Source organism: Polistes dominula, unplaced genomic scaffold, assembly GCF_049000335.1.
Source record: "Polistes dominula isolate Pdom_NZ unplaced genomic scaffold, Pdom_raw_medaka contig_80, whole genome shotgun sequence".
NCBI classification, from domain to species: Eukaryota; Metazoa; Arthropoda; class Insecta; order Hymenoptera; family Vespidae; genus Polistes; species Polistes dominula.
The window spans coordinates 3,346,376-3,364,719 of NW_028301111.1; the positions used below are offsets into that span (position 1 = coordinate 3,346,376).

Consider the following 18,344-nt stretch of genomic DNA (forward strand, 5'->3'; position numbering starts at 1 on the left):
AGATTTAAATTAATAGAATTATACTTCAATTAAATCAAATAATTTGTTGAAATTATTTCTAGCATGTAAAACCAATTTTTCTGTATAAAATAATAATTACAGAGTTGTGTAATCTTAAGATAAATATATCTTATAAATTTTTATAAATTCTGTCACATAAATAAAAATATTAAGACTAATCTTTCAAGAACTGTTCGTGGCTCGGTGCTAAGGTTTTCGGCTTGTAATCGTGGCATCGTGAGTTCGAATCCCCGTCAGTCGCTAAAAATATTAATTAATTTTTATTTTAATTAATTTTACCGTGGAATGACGTCATGATCTGTTATCTGATATTTAAAAGGCATTTAAATAAAGATGGACGACATATATTTGATTGTATACATAATTATTAATTTTTTTTATTTTTTACAACAATAATAACAACAAAATATATTGTTTAATTTAAAAGAAATATCGAAGCTTTGAAATTTGATTAAAAAAAAAAAAAAAGGAAAAGAATATTTTAACAAAACATAGATCTACTTGCAAGAATACCCTGAAGGGGAATCCCCTTAAGAATTTGTCCCTTTAAAGGTTTTTAACTACAATTGTAAACAAAGGAGATATTTAAAGTGTATTGAATTATTGTCACGCCCCATATATAAATAATGAAAAATATAAAAAGTTATAGTAACAAAAAAAAAAATAAATATATATATAAAATATAATAAACAATTTGAATTCATAAGTAGAGTGACGTAAAAAGAAATAAGTAACGCGCATGTTGTAAAAAGGGGGTGAGTAATCGCGCATGACAGGAGGCAGCTGTTTCGTTCGTATTTGCTTTTATTCATATGGTACCATCAAACATGGTTGAGAATGATCTGTCTTATTTGACGTCCACCATTCACAACAATAAACGGGGCGCTGTCTCTCTCGTTGTAATAACAACAGTCAATTTACGGGCGTGTAAACGTGTGGAATTAAAGACTGGCATTTAAATATTCATTATAGATCGGTTAGATGACGCCGACGGCAAGACGCCGTGATTTGACAGGTCATGGGGGCCTGTTTCGGCCGATGTTTTGCCAAAGTCTCCGACTCGTTATCCTACAGGTTAAATATTATTATTATTACTCTAAAAAAAAAAAAAAAAACAATACAACAAATTCAGTCTACACTTGCATTTCTTTTTTTTATTGACAATCAACATTTCACACTCACAATCTTTCATTGTGGTTCTTTTCATTTTGTGTAGTATTCATTTAAATGACAAATTAATTATTTAATATATTGTTTTAATTTAAGGTTGTATCGCAGGCATACCAGCATGTCCTGCCAAGGAGACGAACAAGTTGAGGTAAATATTAATTGTATTGTTTTCATCTCTTCATTGCATTTTGTTTAAGAATGTTCATGGTGCCTATCAAATATGCAATATGTGTAGTATGCATGTTTTCAATTGATGATATTAATTAATATAAAATATTAACTGTATAAGAAGTAGTGGACTGTATCATTCTATAAGATTGGACTGTAAAAAAAAATACTCAATGAATGTTTATACACATTGCATGTAATTTTCTAATTGAAAGTGTCGATACTAAAAAAAAACATGAAAATTTACAAATTGTTGATACAATTGAAAAAAAAAAAAAGAAAAATACAAAACTAAACAATTATAGATTCAATTAATGTATAACATGTTTGTTAATTTTGTAGTTTATAGATGGAGAAGAAGATAGAGAACAACCTAAAGGATCAAAAACGTAAGAATCAAAATTGTTTTAATTTAACAAGTAAGAAGTTGTTCTGTATTAATTATAAATTTGATCCTTACGCTTACTGGACAGTCTGTTATCGTTTCTCTCCTTAAAGCAATTTAAGGTAATTTCATATTTTCATCAAATTGAAAAAGTATAGATTTGTAAAGTGAATTTCATTTCAATTCATAAACAAAATTTACATTTGTTATCAAGAATTTGATTAAATCAACAATATTCAAGGTATTATTAGATTTGTATATACACTGTAAATATATACATTATATTTACGTGTATAAATATCTACACTAAATATATACACTGTATAAATTTGTATAAGTATACATTATAAAGTGTAATAATTAAATAACTTAACTCTACTATCAAAACTTAAATCTTAAACTGAAATATTACAAAGTATACACTAAAGTAAACTTTGTATATAAAATATACACACACTATTTTCAAGTATAATGTCTTGCATGTATAAAATTCCTTATTTACTTTTTCATGAAGCTTCTTCTAATCCTAAAATACATCATTTAATTAAACTTAATTAGAAAAGAAATTGAATTGTAAATTGTATGAAATTTTCAATGGATATGTTTAATTGCTTGTGCAACATACTTACAGCCTTTGCAAAATTTTGCAAAAGATACTTGATAGAATGTATTATTATTATTATTATTATTATTATTATTATTATTATTATTATTAATATTAATATTTCGATAGATTTTCTAGTTGATATATTTTTTAGAAAAAACATGGAGTTCCTGTGACTTTAGAGTTATTAGACGAAGGGGGATGGCAAAGAGGTTCCAACAAATATGCCAGATTAAATTCTAGAAATGATCCTTCAACAAGGTATACATAAAACTTCCTTGAAATAATCTAAAACAAAAAAAAAAATAAACTAAACATATCTATTTAATGATAATCAAATGTTGTTCCATTAGTTCCGGTTTAGACACCCCATTACAAATACTTGATGTTCGAAATTTGATGAAACAACAAACTTGTGTTTCTTCGACACCTGGTTCTTCGTTAGATCTTGAATGGGAACACGAAGGTAATTTTTTTTTTACATCTATGACATATCAACAACAACAAAAACCAAATAAAACTCTATGAAATTAAACAAATAAATGTTTCAATGTTTTATTTTAAGGATTGCCACTGCCAGTCATGGATAATGATAAAATTAGTACCGATGAATCACAAACTTCAATTAATAATAGTCAACCTTCTAGTTTGACAGCATCTCCCTGGTCTAGAGTATCAACACCAAACAGTTTAGAATGGGATCCTGTAGAAGCTGATATGGTATGTGTTGATATGGAGACTGAACAGCTTTTGACTGAAATAGAACGATTAACGGATAGGGCTTTAAAAGAAACTGGAGAATGGACTAATGATAGCTGATAAAAGATTCATTTGTATTTAAGAGGATTGTTTGTATTTTTCTATTATATAAAATATACAACACATGGGGAGGGGGAGGGGCGGGAAGGGTAGGGAAGGGGGGTATAATTGTGACAAGAGAAAAGTGTAAAATAATAGATGATCAAATGTGTTCTATCTATTATTTTCACTTGTTCATCATTTTGAAAAGTTAATAGAATTGAAATTGTTTCACAAGTAATTTGGCGCTGAACAGATTCAAAAGTACCATGACCAAATGATACTAAACATTAAAAAAAAAAAGAAGAAAAAAAAGGAAAAATACCAAAAATATAATATTATAACTTTAGAAACAAAAATTATAATTAATTAATTAATTAATTAAATAAATAAATAAATTCTAGACGTATAAAACAAGCTTATAAAGATTAATGTGATAAATGAAAAAAAAAAACAAAAAAAGAAGAAAAAAAATGAATCTATTTGAATGCCAATTGTACTTTTAACAGATATATTTCATATTTCTATGGCCTAATTTGATTATTTTAGCGTTAAGAAGATTTAAGGTTTTGTTGATAGTTCCTCGTGCACCTTCATATATTTCAAATGTTTCTATATATACAAATAATTAAAAAACAAAATGGAATTGTTTTGAAGATAATCATTTTTAACAGACAATAACTTTAACTTTCTTCCTAATTGATTTTAATTTTATATATTTTTTTGTTGTTGTTGTTCCATTATAACTGATATTTCTTTCTTTTTTTTATTTATTTCAAAAGATATACATGCAAAACACGTATACATGAGTTGTTCAGTGCACACACACACACACATCGATTTACTCTATAAAACAAAAAGGTTGAGAATTCCTTTCAATGGCCAAAAAAATGTTGTCGTTTATTAAGTAATTTATTATTGATTGTAATTTATTAATAATAATGATTGTCTTTATTATTCTGAAAAGTTATTATAAATATAAAAAAAGTTATGACGACTACTATACCAAGTGTACTTTGATACTTAAATTTAAGATTTTTCAAAAAGTCGAATTATAATCGAATGTGGTGTGCACTGAACGGTTCACATACATTTTTTAGTGTATACATTATTTTGAATTAATTGTTCTTCAAAAATAATATGAAGAGATAGAACGAAGAGAATCACACAAAATATTATTTTAAGCTAAGCATATCATGTATGTATGTTGCGATACAATATTTGACAAATTGTAAGTTCTAATATTTCGATAATTAATCTACAGATAAAATTATGACGAAAGAGGAAGAAAAAAAATTTAAATAAAATAAAATAAAACAAAATAAAACAAAAGGAATTGTTTGCCTTGGCAAAGATTCCTTTTGATTTGCTTGCTTTACATTAAAGCTTAGATTATTTGAAAAATAAAATTATAGATATATATATATATATATGTATATATACATAAATAAACTTTAATGTAAAGTAAACGTAACAAACTGTGGTATTATATAAATTAAAGCTTTTAAAAAAAGGAAGGTGCTAAAATTCTAACACATATTTTATCTAACAAGTTATTTGTTTTTTTGTTTTTTTTTGGTATTACAAAATAAGATGATTTATTATAGTTTTCAAAAAGCTTATCCGACTAATCAAAATTGTTTCACCTAAACCAGGGGTTCGGCAACCTGCGACTCTTTGAATGTGAACAAATATTGTGGCTGTTTAAAAACTTTGAAATTTTGTAAATTGTAATTTTTGACTCTTCCAACTCAAAAGGTTGCCAAACCCTTGACCTAAACTAAACTGCTTTCGATAATACGCATTGATATTAATATCATTTTTTGGTGAATTGCATTTTATGCACTTATACATATAACTCACAATAATGTATCACCACGTTGGTGTTGGTATATTAATGTTAACATAAAAAAAGAGGAATATAAAAGAAGACAAAAATATTCCTTAAAAATTGATAGATCATTTGCCTCCCACATTACTTATTTTATATTATTATTATTATTATTATTATTATGTATGTTGAACACAAAGATTCTAAATATTTATAAAAATAACAAACATTGATGTAGAATAATTGCCTTAACATTATTACAATAGTGAAATATTCACTTGTTAAGTGTTAAATGAAATTAACCAATTGATCGATTGATCTATTCATGTTTAACTTGTATTTTTTTTTTTTTACAATTGCACACGCAGAGTATTGAATTTACTTGCTGATATAATGAGAAGAAAAATTTATGATACAGTTACAGTAATGACAATAGTACAGTTAAAATGATGTCAATGATTCATTAGCACGCTTATAGATTCGATAAATTGCAATATTTTAAACATATATATGTATATATATATATTATAAGTGCTTCAATACTTTTTTATATTACATTAAGTTAATAATAATAATAATAATAAGTTATATTTGTTTAAAAATACAAAATCAAATATGAAATGTAATATTTATTATTACCACGAATGGTAGTAATTTATAAAAACAACCAAATGTTTCAAAAGAAATAGTATCAAGTTATATAACATGAAATTTTTTACTCTAATTAAAAATATAATTAAGATTATAAAATGTTGCATATAAAATAATTATTTTTATTATTTGTCAATTGAAAGTCAGTAAATTACAAATATCAGGGTACTTTTTACATTATTAAATATTATAATGATCTCTATAGTATTATAAACAATATTTTCAACATATTCTTTCCTATTTTATTTGATTGATGAAAAAAAAAAAAGAAACAATGATTTTAACCATTATAGGGACCAAAAAATGATTTGATTATTTAATCAAATAATTCTTCAATTTAGAAAGTTTATTATTTAAGATATTAATGATATTTAATCATAGATAAATGTAATATTACAGTTTTGCATAGATTTTTTATTCATTAGAAATTCAAGTTATTTTTGTTTTTACGATATTAGAAATGCGAATGAATCATATGTTGCACAAATGTAAAACAACGTTACCCAATATTTGCTATGCTGTAAAAACCCTGGTGATACAATTGGCAGTAAAGCATACAAATTTTAAATTATTGTACGCTAATATTTTATAAATTGTATTAAATAGTACAAGAACTTTTTGAGATGAACAATATTTGATCTCAAAATCCACGCAAACTAAGTAATGTGATATACTTTTGTTCTTTATGTGTAAAACTTTAGAAATAAGCATATTGGCAATGTATAATAAAAAATATATGCTTATAAGAGCAGTACAGAATGATGTCTGCGCACAATTAAATTTATCCTATATTAAGAATATTAACAATGATAAATGTTACAACCGATCTATTTATATGCTTTAATAATATAACAATAAAATGTTAAAAGAGAATCTCTCAAAAATCTACATCTCTATTTTTTTCTATTTTAATTTATTAAAAATATATGCGAATATTTTGAAAAAATATTAATTCATTTTTATAGAATACTAAATAAATTAACAAAAAAGGGTTATATTGTATAAATATTATTGTTAAAACGACTAACTTAATTAATAATTATGTACTTTATTAGATATATAATATTTAGATAAATAAAATGAGGTTATATTCGACAAATGTCATTATTGAAACGACTAACCTAATTAATAATTATATACATTACATTCCTTCGTTTTCTTTACACTTTCCACGTGAATTATTGTTTTCTTTTTATATACAATGACACAATGAAACAATTATTTTGACAACACTTGCACTTTTGTAACTAGGACGCCATTTAAACTACTTGTCAAATGATATCGATTGAAGTTGGCAACTTGAGTTCTCGATATTTTAAGAACGAGGTTCGATAATATAAGAAACGATTTCGATAATTACGAACGAGTTGAATTATATACTCCCCCACTTATCTTATTTATCTATACAATAATATATATTTATTTTAGATTCATTGAATTTGGCATTGCTATTGGTTGATATTATTTTTTTTTTTTTTTGCAACTTGGCAGACTAGTTTAGTTTTTTTTTTCATCACATAAAAAAAAAGCACATATTTTTGGCTAAAGGCCACGTCAAATTGAGTAAACGTAAAAAAGAAATTCCGTCATTTTTTTTAACAGACGATATACTAACAGGCTTATGGCATATCATCCCAAATCGCCACGTACGCAAATGAAAATGTAAACGGTGCAGAAGGTCGTACTATTGTTTCCATTTATAAATTTGCGAGTTGTTAAATACATTCTCAGAATTGCATTTTTGTTTTTTTTTTTTTTTATTTACAACAGATCATCCAAATTATTTCAATACTTTTGATACCGTTTGAAAAAAAAAAAAAAAAACAAGAGATATAATACAGGTTATGCTCAAAATGTCATTCGAAGGAAAATACAATGCTAAAAGTCCAGGCAAGAATTGTTAATTATTTTCTTTGTTTGTTTGTTTGTTTGTTTGTTAACATTTATCTCATATTTTTGTATTTTTAATATTTGTTTAACATTTTATATGAAAGTTTAATAATTGACATTTCAGCTGTCAAAAGATTGATGAGAGAAGCTCAAGAACTCCATGAAGCTACAGAAGAGTATTATGCATATCCCTTGGACGATAACCTTTTTGAATGGCACTTCACTGTACAAGGTCCACCTTCAACTGATTTTGAGGGTGGTGTATACCATGGAAGAATTTTACTACCACCTGAATATCCTATGAAACCACCTAATATTATTTTGTTAACAGTGAGTTAGAGTTTGTCATTTATGACATTTGTGTGTTGGTTACTTTTAATCAGTGTTAAATTCAAACATAATTATTTGTTTTAGCCCAATGGTCGTTTCAGAATAAACAAAAAGATATGTTTAAACATTTCTGGTCATCATCCAGAAACTTGGCAACCATCGTGGAGTATTAGAACAGCACTGTTAGCATTAATTGCTTTTATGCCTACACCTGGCAATGGAACTATTGGTTCTTTAGATTATAGCACTGAAGAAAGACAAAAGCTAGCTAAAAAGTATAATCATTATTTTCTATAATATATCAATAATCATAATTAAACAAAAGTGATATTGTGATGTGTTCTTTCCTATTATAATTTTAATATTTCAGATCATTGAATTGGCAATGTGATAATTGTGGAAAAGTGGTTGATTTGTTGTCTAAAAATTCAATAAAAAAACCTATTACTGAAGAAGAACAAAATATGTTAGATATGATAGCTTTAAAGGTACGAGAATTATCATTTGTATTTATTATCTTTTTGATGAATATTCATCATACAAATTAATATGATTTTTAAACAGGCTGATGAAACACCAACGATTGAAACAAGTTTTACAGAGAATTCTGAAAATGGGGATACTGGAAGTGAACTGAGACATCGTAGAGAAACAAATTTAAGTGAAAGTCAAGATGCTCAACAATCTACTGTGCATTTAAATCCTCAAGTAGAAACAATGTCATCTACGAACGATCTATTTTGGAATATACTAATAACATTATTAGTATCGGCTATTATTTTACTTGTTTTGCGACGGCTGTTTCTTGTGTAAAATGATTACTTTGCTACATAGAAAACAAAACAAAAACAAAAAAACACGCGTTACTATTGTAAGTATGTTAATTATATAAAAAAAAAAAAAAAGGTAAATTTTATACACATTTTACGAATAGCATTTTTAAAATATTCAAAATGAAAAAAACTTTATATACACTCATTATTACGCTAGTATATATTAACTTTAAAAATTAATATACACGTAAGAACATATATATATATACATATATGCTTATTCATATTATAAAATTGTATAATTTCAATTGTTGCTTCAAATTATACATTTTGCTTGAACATTTATAAATAATAGTTTCTATTTGTGTTAGTATTATTATTATTATTATTATTATTGTCATCATCATTATTGATAATAATATTGTCCAAAATTGGCTGTCGTAATTCTAGTCTTAAATTTTAGTAATCGCACTTAAAAAAAAAAAAAAAAAATAGATATCAACACCAGATAATAATTATACTCTTAAGTATTAAATGACTTTCTCTGTTGAAATGTTATTTTCTAACGAATAGAGTTATTCAATATTTTATTTAAAATATTAGTTAAGATCGAGGAATGCTATTATATGTGCAGTAATATTTCTTTGTTTATATTTTTAATTTGATATTGTGAAATTTTGTTATAATGACTAACAATAAGTAATATGTTTAACTATGAAATTTGTTTACTAATTTATATATTACACATGACATTAATAGATACATTGTATATACAATTGCTCAATTGTATGCATAAACAATGCTACAATTGCATAGTATATTATACAAATTGCTCGACATGTTTTATTGGATTATTTTCACTTATATTTGTTACTTTGCATTTATAATAATTAATATATTGTAATTACATAGCTTTAATTAACTCACGTGTGAGATGCTTAATTAAAGTTATGTTGTTAGAAAAAATTGAAAGAAGAAGTTTATTATCAAAGTACACAAATTATAAAGTTAATAATTATGAAAGTTATGAAAGATAAATCATGAAAGGCATTGTGATAGATCTATTATTATCCTATGTATATATGAAACAACAAAAAAGGAAAACAAGTTCATAGAAGAACATGTTCGAATTAAATATCTGCGTATAAACATTTGTTAAATATTTAAGAAGTATTTTAGAAGTTAATCGGTTGAAAACATTCAATCTTTCTTCATATTTAAATAATCACTACGTGAAGAAACATCTAATACATTAAACTTCAAATACGTTAAAGAGATAATGCACATTCTCATAAACACTTATTGTAATCAATGTACTTTTTACGTCGGCACATTGTTTTGTAGTAATTAAAAACAATTATAAAACAAATTAAAATGTGACATTTATTATTTCTTCGCAGTCTTTCCAAACAAACAAAAATTACATTAATTTACCTTCTTTAATTTAAAACGTTTTATTTATTCTTGTCATTTATTTATTTTGTATGTATTTTTCTTAACAAACTTGAATTAACAAATGTAATTTTTTGTAATAGAAATTTCTTTTATATTAAATAGAAACAAAATATTAGTAAAAAGAAACAGATGAGTAAGGCTCGGTCCGACGATCGGTAAAGTAGATCGCTATCCTTACCGGTGTTTTTATACCGCCATTTTCAAAATCCACTTTAGATGCTTTTAAATAACAATACACATTTCTTTCGATTAATTAACAATTATTATAATAATCTAATGCACACCACTTATATTTCAGATCGTTTAAACACATATACATTGTTTATCAATGTATTTTGAGTAGAAAATAATTTTAATATGTTATTAATCTTGTTTTGTTTAAGATGACTTTTATTATTATCTGGACCATTTGCATTTTAATAAGCGTACGAAAGCAGCCCGAAAAGTTTTGTTAAAAATTGTATAAATGATAGGATTTATGGTTGAAGATGCATAACCCAGCCACAAAAATGTATCTGTTATATGTCGTGGAAAGATATTATCTGGACAGATAACGAACATTATGTTTAATGCAAAGAATGGAGCCCAACATATTAAAAATGTAAAAAATACCAATCCAAGAACTTTGCTGGCCTTTTGTTTCGATGCTATTGCATTTGCAGCTAGGATTCTTTTAGTTGTCTTTCCATTTAACAATTTGAGAGATCTGAAAATGAGAATAAAATATCAAATTGTTGTTTTGTCTTCGAATTATTAATATTATTATATTACCTTGCATTTTCACGATCGGTCGATGGATTTTTCGTCGTTACTAATTTTCCAATTAATTTTCCAAACGATAAATCGTCTTTCGAATATTCAGCGATAAATCGCGCTCTTTTACGAAGTAATTGTACAGTCAATACGTAAGACAATATCATAACGATTGTTGGTATATAAAATGCAATTAAAGATCCGAAAATAAAGAAAGTTTTGTTATTAATAACACAAGTCGTTGAATCCGGCATAATACTTTTTGAATCGATCAAACCTGCGAAGAAAGAAATCTACTTTATCCACGATCAACAAGACAAATAGAAATTTACCTTACCGACGTTCGATAGCAAAAGATTTTTTTACTTTACCGACGTTCGATAGCAAAAGATTTTTTACTTTACCGACGTTCAACAAAAATATTGTAAATAAGATTGTTATTTTTTAAAAATATTTTTTGCAAATTATTTAAACAAACATTTATAATCAAACGCGTAATAATATTGAATATAATATCTTTTTAAGAAGTTTTTTTTAAAGAATTTACCTAATACAGTAATAAAACTGGACGTTAGCATAGCTAATAACCATACGGTTGTTATTTTAAGGGCAACCAGACGTTTCGTATAGGTCCTTCGTGTCCTTAATGGGTTACGAATGCCTGCATATCTGCCCACAGAAATGAAACACATGTGCATAATGCTTGCCGAGCATGCCAGAACATCGCAAGTCACGTAAATGTTACACCAGATTACACCGAGCGGCCAGTATCCTGAAATCTATTCTGTGATGTACTTTAACAAAATATTACAAGAGAAATAAATATGTAAATTAAAAAAAAAAAAAATAAAAAGATAATAATAAAAAATAAAAAAAGATAGGCTCACCTAAAAATCCAGGAATCGCACCCATCGGCATGACGAACAGACTAACAAGTAGATCAGCAATGGCGAGAGATAATAGAAAATAATTTGTTAAATTATGAAGTTTTTTATCAAATACAACTGCTAAACAAACCAAAGAATTTCCTAAACCACCAGCTATTACAATGATAAAAGCAACGAAAAGAAATCTCCAGTCAGTTCGACGATTCATCGTTGAATTTCGCGAACAGTAGAACTCAATGTCTTCTCCATCGATGATATTTCTTTGAAAAGAACATTCCAGGATCTGATAGAAATATTATACAATGTTGATAATATTTTTGTTTACATATTGTAATTAATAAAAATGTATATTTCTTTTTTTTTTTCGACAAATGTTTACCTCCTCGTGTTTGGTGGTGTTCGAAAGGCAGCCATCAAAGTTCGTAATCTTGGATAAGAAAATACTTTCCATGCTACTTTCCCATTTATTTAAAATCAAGGACACGTTCATTTGACAATTTTGATAATCGCATGATCTGCATAATAAATTGGTCATCGTAGTGTTTTGAGTAAATGCACAAATCCGATCGAAATCGATAGAATTGTCGGTGATGCACTCTTTAATTGCACAATCGTAAAGACTTCCATTGCAGGAAGTTCGATGCAAGGTCAGAACATTTGGCCAATATGTTAAATTATTTTCACTCGTACGCATGATTTTGTTTTTTTCTTTTTTTTTTAATGGCTTACATCCAATCGTTTGTATTATTAATTAACAGGTGATAAATATTTAATCTGATACGAAGATTAAATTTTGCATTTATTATAACTTCATTTTGATTAATCAGTAAACTTTGTTAACTGATGCAAATGTTATGTTTATCTATGTCATATGATTATAAGAAAACGCGTGCACCACGTTGATTGATTATCCCAAAGATAGATCAAAGAGAGATCATCTTCTATGCATCACGTTTATAAATGCGAGAGATGGATCGTTTGTTTACGCGAAAGAAAATATTTTTGAATAATACGACTTTTCTCTCATTTTAATAAAAATAAAAATAAAAAAAAATATTGATTTAATAAATAAATGTGAATAATCTAATGACAATAGTCAAAGTTTAGTTCAAATTGTTAGAATAAAAAAGAAAACAAAAAAAAATATCGAGCGACAAAATGGCGAGAGAAGTGACGTATAAATATATTCAAATATATTTCTTCTACTAATATAATACACATAAATAAATAATAATTATCATTAAATTCTAAAATAAACATAATTCCGTTCCGTTTCGTTTCGTTTCGTTTCGTTGTTGTTTGTTATCAGCAATGGTGGTCAATTTAAATTATTCACGAATCATGTTCCAACCATCTGAATTATGAATTCATGAAAGAACAACAGGGACAATTTAAAAATAAAAAAAACTACGAAAGTAAAAGAAAATTGTTGAACACTCGCGAAATAAAGTAACATGAAACGGTAACGAGAAACAGTTTCATTCGGACGACGAGAGGGCGACGATCGATGTACTAAACTAGAGTACCATGCAGCTTGTCAAAGGTTATTTTCGAGGGGGGAAACGAAGATGGATGCAGGAAGAGGAATATCGAAGAAGAAGGGGGAGGAACTCGTCAAATGAAAGAGGGACACTGTTAGGTGAATTAAAGAGAGAGAAAGAAAGAGAGAGAGAGAGAGAGAGATAAATAACATGAAATAGTTTCAAGTGTGTGAATGAATTATTTGACAAAGACAACATTTAGGATATATTAGAAAATAAAATACTTTGAAAAATTATTACTGTGAAAAATCGCGATGAGGAATAAATAAATACATCAATCTATTTATATATATATATATAGTATGTATATAAAATAATATTGCGAATTATAAATTGAGATATATAAACTATCCTATCTTTCAAGTTGAATGAAATTGCACACAATGTGCAAAATTTTATTCAAATCGGTTCAATAATTTAGGAGTCCATTGCGGACAAACAACGTGACACGTAATTTATATATATTAAAAGGTATATATATATATATATATATATAAGCTTGTTTTCTACGATTTTATACACTTGAAGATGTATAAACTTAAAATACAAATATATATATATATATAAAATACAAATATACCTACATATGTAAATACACCTCAGAAGGTAGATTTTAATTGTTCACAATTAAAATAACATTTTGTTTCGTATTAAACTGGATCGGATATTTCGATAGCAAAATGATCTTTTTACATACTTCACATACATGTATATAATAAGTAAACGCATACGTAGACGACGCATACATGAAAGAAAATTCAAACGTGACAAATAAATACACGTTTATTTAAAATGCTATTAATATTTATATATATATGTATATACACAAGCAACGATGAACTAATAAATAATTTGACTATGTTTATATGTTATAAATAATGAATCATTATTATCATCATCATCATCATCATCATCATCATTCAGAATTTAATTCATTTTTTCATTGACTTTTTTTTTCAAATATCATCCCATACGACAAACACACACTGACACACGACGCTTGCAATTACTTTAAAACACACATTTTATCGTAAACAATTACACGCCTCAATTCTATTATTTAATTCGCAACGAGTTTCTCCCGCTTTAATTAATTAATTAATTAATTAATTAATTAATTAATTAATTAATTAATTACGTACGACCCCTCTCTTTTTTGTGATATTTGAATCGTTCGTTTATTTTTTTGCAATGAAAAATTGATAAATAATGTGTCGTTAGTTTTACAATAAAAAAGAAAAAAATGTCAACTATTTGATATTGCAATAAATAAATGACGATTGTAGTGATTTTTTTTAAATTATTTTGGTAAAATTTAATTATATTAATCAATTAATTGAATAATATTTATATTATAATTAAAATAATAATAATTATTTGCAATGTACGAATTGCACTTACATTGTTCTTGTTTTCTTTTTTTTAATTTAAAATTCTGATAAGTTTATCGACACATCACGATTTTACCACCCCCTCCCCCTTTATTTCTTTTTATTTATTTAATATTGACTTTGAATATTTTTCTTTCCCTCCAATTATTCTAATCACACGTACAACATACCATGGAAACACACGCATACCACGTAACATTGGCTTGTTCATTCGTATCAAGACTTGTGTTGTTAGTTTATTTTATATTTATATTTTGTTTTATTTATTTATTTATTTATTTACTTAATTATTATTATTTATTAATTATTATTTATTTTTCTTCTTGTCATCACAGATTTGTCACCGTCATCCTGTATATAAGAGAATAAAAAATGTTTTCGTGCTTTCGTTTCGGATTTAAAGGATAGTAGAGAGAAAGAGAGAGAGAGAGAGAGAGAGAGTGGGAAAGCGAATAGGGTGAAGGGGTGGGTTGGGTTTTGTGTGTTGGGTCGAAAAAGGGTTGTTGTATCATACAAAAAATATTTACGCGCACTGCGCATCGATATAAAATATATTCTCATGTATACTGTGTGTTACTGTACAATCAAACATTCGTTCTTCCTTTCTTGATTTTCTTTTTATTTTTTATGGGGGTGTTACTTACGTATTAACGACATTGTAGCAAAAATTCCGCAAATGCGCCAATAAAAAGCAACCTTGTTGTTTGTACACAGCAATCGTCAGGGTTTGCGTCAAGGATGATGGCGTTAATACGTAAGTACTTCATTTTATGTTAATCAATTAGTTTCAATTTTAAATATTATTATTATTATTATTATTATTATTATTTGAATGATCTTGTTGTTATTTTTTTGTTTGTTTTGTTTTATTTTTATACAAGATAGTTGTGGCTCAATATTTAATTCTACATATTTCATTATTTATTTATGTCTACTTTTGTTGTCGCACATATTACAACAACATCAACAACAACAACAACAACAGCATACATACATACATACATACATACACACATACATACGCACACGTCGTCTTCTTCTTCTTCTTCTTCTTTTTAGAAAGTATCTTTTTATTTATCATTCGTAAGAATAAAAATAAAAAAAAATAAAAAAATTCGATTCACTTTGGTATATCGATTGAATTATTTATGTATATTCTTTTTTCTTTTTATTATTATTATATTTTCACATAAATCCGAAAATTCTAAACTTCGATTAAATAAACAAATAATATATTAATAGTAGATAAAAAAAATTATCGAATATTTATTTGTGACATAAATAATGGTGCTGCTGTATTTTATATAGGATTTTGAATATGGTGTAAAAGTGGTATATGTAAGTATGGTTTAGTAATATTTATGATATATATATATATATATATATGTATATTTGTTTTTGTGGTTTACTTTATTAATACAAAATGTGCTTGTTTGTTCTTTGTTGTTTATAATAATAATATAACAATATTAATAATAATAATAATTATATAGTAAATTATAATAAAACAATAGTATACACGAAGAAATAATTTGTAATATTATTCTATGTATGTGTGTTTTTTTTAGTGTCTCGTGTGTTGTTAATTTAACTAAATTATTAAACAATAATCTATAGAATTTTCGAATTCATTAAATTACTTAACAATAAATATATGTATATATATATATATTGTCACAATTAATCAAATAAAAAGAATATACATAAGAAAAAAAGAAAAGAATTACAAAATTAATTTGCCTATTCGTGAGAAAGAAGATTATAAAATACTACAGTTTAATAATAATTAAGGAATATTTATAATAATTTTACACTAAACAATAATTAATAATAATAATAATAATAATAATAATAATAATAATAATAATAATAATAATAATAATACATACACAAATTGTTCAAATATAATCAAAATGGATATAATTATTTTTGTATCATTGAATTTGATCAATGAATTAATTAATAAATTATATTTTAACGTGAGACTTGCTTTTTCATTTTTTTTTCTTTTTCTATTTTTATCCAATGCAAAATAAGAAATGTCCATATTAAAAACTTACATTAACGTTTTTCTATATAAATATATAGAATTATAAACTTATATAAAAAAAATAAGGAAAGGATTTTGTATAATATTTAATAGTAATATTAGTGGTGTACATTTTTTTGTAAGATTTTCTTTCCTATGAATTATAAAAACAAAAAATTGTTTAACAAATCCGGTAAATGATGCGCAAATGCACAAAATACAATTTAGAATGAAGAAAATATTGTAAAAATTTTCATACTTTTTTTTTTATATACCTGAATAAATTTGTATGAACAAATAATATTCATATTTATTGTATAAAAAGTTGTTTTACGGATAATTAATAACGAGGGATAGAGATGTCGTTAAAAAAAAAAAAAACCTAAATTCGTTTCTTAATTACTATATATATGTATATATATATTAATCGGTATAAATATGTAAAAGCTAAAATTACTGAATTTATGCACACAATACACATGTACGATTATATTTCTTCATAAAACGCTTACACCACTTCTTTTTATTTCTTCTTTTATTTTTATCCACAAAATTATATTAAAACGAAAGCTTTCTTTTACTTTTTCATTTTTGCAATACGCGTTTTATTAACGACGTATTTCTAATTAATGTTTTTATATTTTTTTTTTGCAAAGCTGTTTGTAAAAAGAACCCCCCCCCCAAAAAAAAACAACTAACTAATTACGACAAATTCGTAAATTAATTGTATCACGACTACTTTCTTAGATAATTTTTGTTATTTTTATTCTTTGTTTATTTTAAACCTTTTTTTAAAATATTTCCCTTCTCCTCTCTTTGTTTATAATTTTGACTTCTCCACGAAATTATTCAAATTGTAATATTTTTTTTCGTCTCTAACTAAGTCACGTTAAATCTGTTCATTATATTCTAAAATTATTTCAATTAATTAATTATTATGCTTTGTTTTTTATCGTGGGCCTAATTCAAATGAAGGATTTTTCTTTTTTTTCTAAATCTTCGTTTTAAAACCTCACATGTATGTGTGTGTGTGTGTGTGTGTGGTTTACAAAGATATTTACATACATACTTAACGTTTGATAAAATAAATTCTTATTTTACTGATCATTTAGAATTAAACGTTTTATATACGGGTAAAAATAATTTATGTCTCTGTATGTGTGTGTGTGTGTGTATTTGTGTGTATGTATATTTTTATTTGTTCAAAAAGTCAGGGCAATTTTTTCAATGTGTAAAAGTTAGCTTAACAATTAATATTGTGCGTATTGTGTGTTTATTTATTAATTTGTTTTCAATTTATTTCAAAAACTCGTTCGAAAAATGGCCACTGACAAGACAGACAGACAGACAGACAAACAACACGTAAATGAAATTTTCAACATAAATCCAAAAGATTTTTCTCGCATATAAAAAAAAAAAATGTTATCAAATATATTATACAATAATTGAAATTCATTTAGAATCTTAGTCAATTGTATTTTGATAATTATGATAACGGGGTATGAGTGAAAATACAAATTTATATATTTGACAATGTCAATAATTTCAATGAATTTTTGACCAATCTTTTTTTCTTTTTTTTTTTCACTTACAACACACACCATTGCCATAATTACTCCGGTTACATACACACGTATGCACTTGTATTTATAATTTTATAAACTTCG

At 25.5% G+C, this 18,344-nt stretch overlaps 3 protein-coding genes across 5 annotated transcripts; 2 read left to right on the plus strand and 1 right to left on the minus strand.

Annotated features, from left to right (window-relative positions):
- Nucleotides 1-441: 441 nt before the first annotated feature.
- Nucleotides 442-7,455, plus strand: LOC107071007 (uncharacterized). Of its 2 annotated transcripts, XM_015329634.2 has the most exons (7): nucleotides 648-1,095; nucleotides 1,288-1,339; nucleotides 1,702-1,748; nucleotides 1,833-1,866; nucleotides 2,503-2,609; nucleotides 2,702-2,814; nucleotides 2,914-7,455. In XM_015329634.2, exons 1-7 carry the CDS (start codon nucleotides 1,040-1,042, stop codon nucleotides 3,165-3,167), a joined length of 663 nt encoding a protein of 220 aa, XP_015185120.1. In that variant the 5' UTR covers nucleotides 648-1,039; the 3' UTR covers nucleotides 3,168-7,455. The 2 variants fall into 2 exon arrangements, with proteins under 2 accessions (XP_089032771.1, XP_015185120.1); XM_089176645.1 differs by lacking the exons at nucleotides 1,702-1,748; nucleotides 1,833-1,866 and having other exon boundaries at nucleotides 442-1,095.
- On the plus strand, nucleotides 7,152-9,996 carry LOC107071005 (ubiquitin-conjugating enzyme E2 J1). 2 transcript variants are annotated; one of them, XM_015329632.2, is made up of 6 exons: nucleotides 7,152-7,306; nucleotides 7,399-7,518; nucleotides 7,643-7,848; nucleotides 7,933-8,123; nucleotides 8,219-8,336; nucleotides 8,413-9,996. In XM_015329632.2, the coding sequence occupies exons 2-6, from the start codon at nucleotides 7,473-7,475 to the stop codon at nucleotides 8,659-8,661; spliced, it is 810 nt and encodes a 269-aa protein (XP_015185118.2). In that variant the 5' UTR covers nucleotides 7,152-7,306; nucleotides 7,399-7,472; the 3' UTR covers nucleotides 8,662-9,996. The 2 variants fall into 2 exon arrangements, with proteins under 2 accessions (XP_015185118.2, XP_015185117.2); XM_015329631.2 differs by having other exon boundaries at nucleotides 7,153-7,518.
- Nucleotides 8,733-18,324, minus strand: 5-HT2A (5-hydroxytryptamine receptor 2A). Its single transcript, XM_015329630.2, has 5 exons — nucleotides 12,096-18,324; nucleotides 11,717-11,999; nucleotides 11,377-11,601; nucleotides 10,848-11,106; nucleotides 8,733-10,782 (listed from the first exon to the last, which is right to left on the minus strand). The coding sequence occupies exons 1-5, from the start codon at nucleotides 12,408-12,410 to the stop codon at nucleotides 10,473-10,475; spliced, it is 1,392 nt and encodes a 463-aa protein (XP_015185116.1). The 5' UTR covers nucleotides 12,411-18,324; the 3' UTR covers nucleotides 8,733-10,472.
- Nucleotides 18,325-18,344: the final 20 nt, after the last annotated feature.

What these genes read in the sequence shown, in the direction of transcription:
- LOC107071007 (XM_015329634.2), top strand. Translation starts at nt 1,040, where the DNA reads ATGGGGGCCTGTTTCGGCCGATGTTTTGCCAAAGTCTCCGACTCGTTA. An exon ending in TCCGACTCGTTATCCTACAG is followed by an intron (nt 1,096 to 1,287) that starts GTTAAATATTAT and finishes TTTTAATTTAAG; the next exon opens with GTTGTATCGCAGGCATACCA. An exon ending in AGAAATGATCCTTCAACAAG is followed by an intron (nt 2,610 to 2,701) that starts GTATACATAAAA and finishes TTGTTCCATTAG; the next exon opens with TTCCGGTTTAGACACCCCAT.
- LOC107071005 (XM_015329632.2), top strand. Translation starts at nt 7,473, where the DNA reads ATGCTCAAAATGTCATTCGAAGGAAAATACAATGCTAAAAGTCCAG. An exon ending in ATACAATGCTAAAAGTCCAG is followed by an intron (nt 7,519 to 7,642) that starts GCAAGAATTGTT and finishes TTGACATTTCAG; the next exon opens with CTGTCAAAAGATTGATGAGA. An exon ending in AGACAAAAGCTAGCTAAAAA is followed by an intron (nt 8,124 to 8,218) that starts GTATAATCATTA and finishes TTAATATTTCAG; the next exon opens with ATCATTGAATTGGCAATGTG.
- 5-HT2A (XM_015329630.2), bottom strand. Translation starts at nt 12,410, where the DNA reads ATGCGTACGAGTGAAAATAATTTAACATATTGGCCAAATGTTCTGACC. An exon ending in ACACCACCAAACACGAGGAG is followed by an intron (nt 12,000 to 12,095) that starts GTAAACATTTGT and finishes TATTTCTATCAG; the next exon opens with ATCCTGGAATGTTCTTTTCA. An exon ending in CAGTTTTATTACTGTATTAG is followed by an intron (nt 11,107 to 11,376) that starts GTAAATTCTTTA and finishes CTTTCTTCGCAG; the next exon opens with GTTTGATCGATTCAAAAAGT.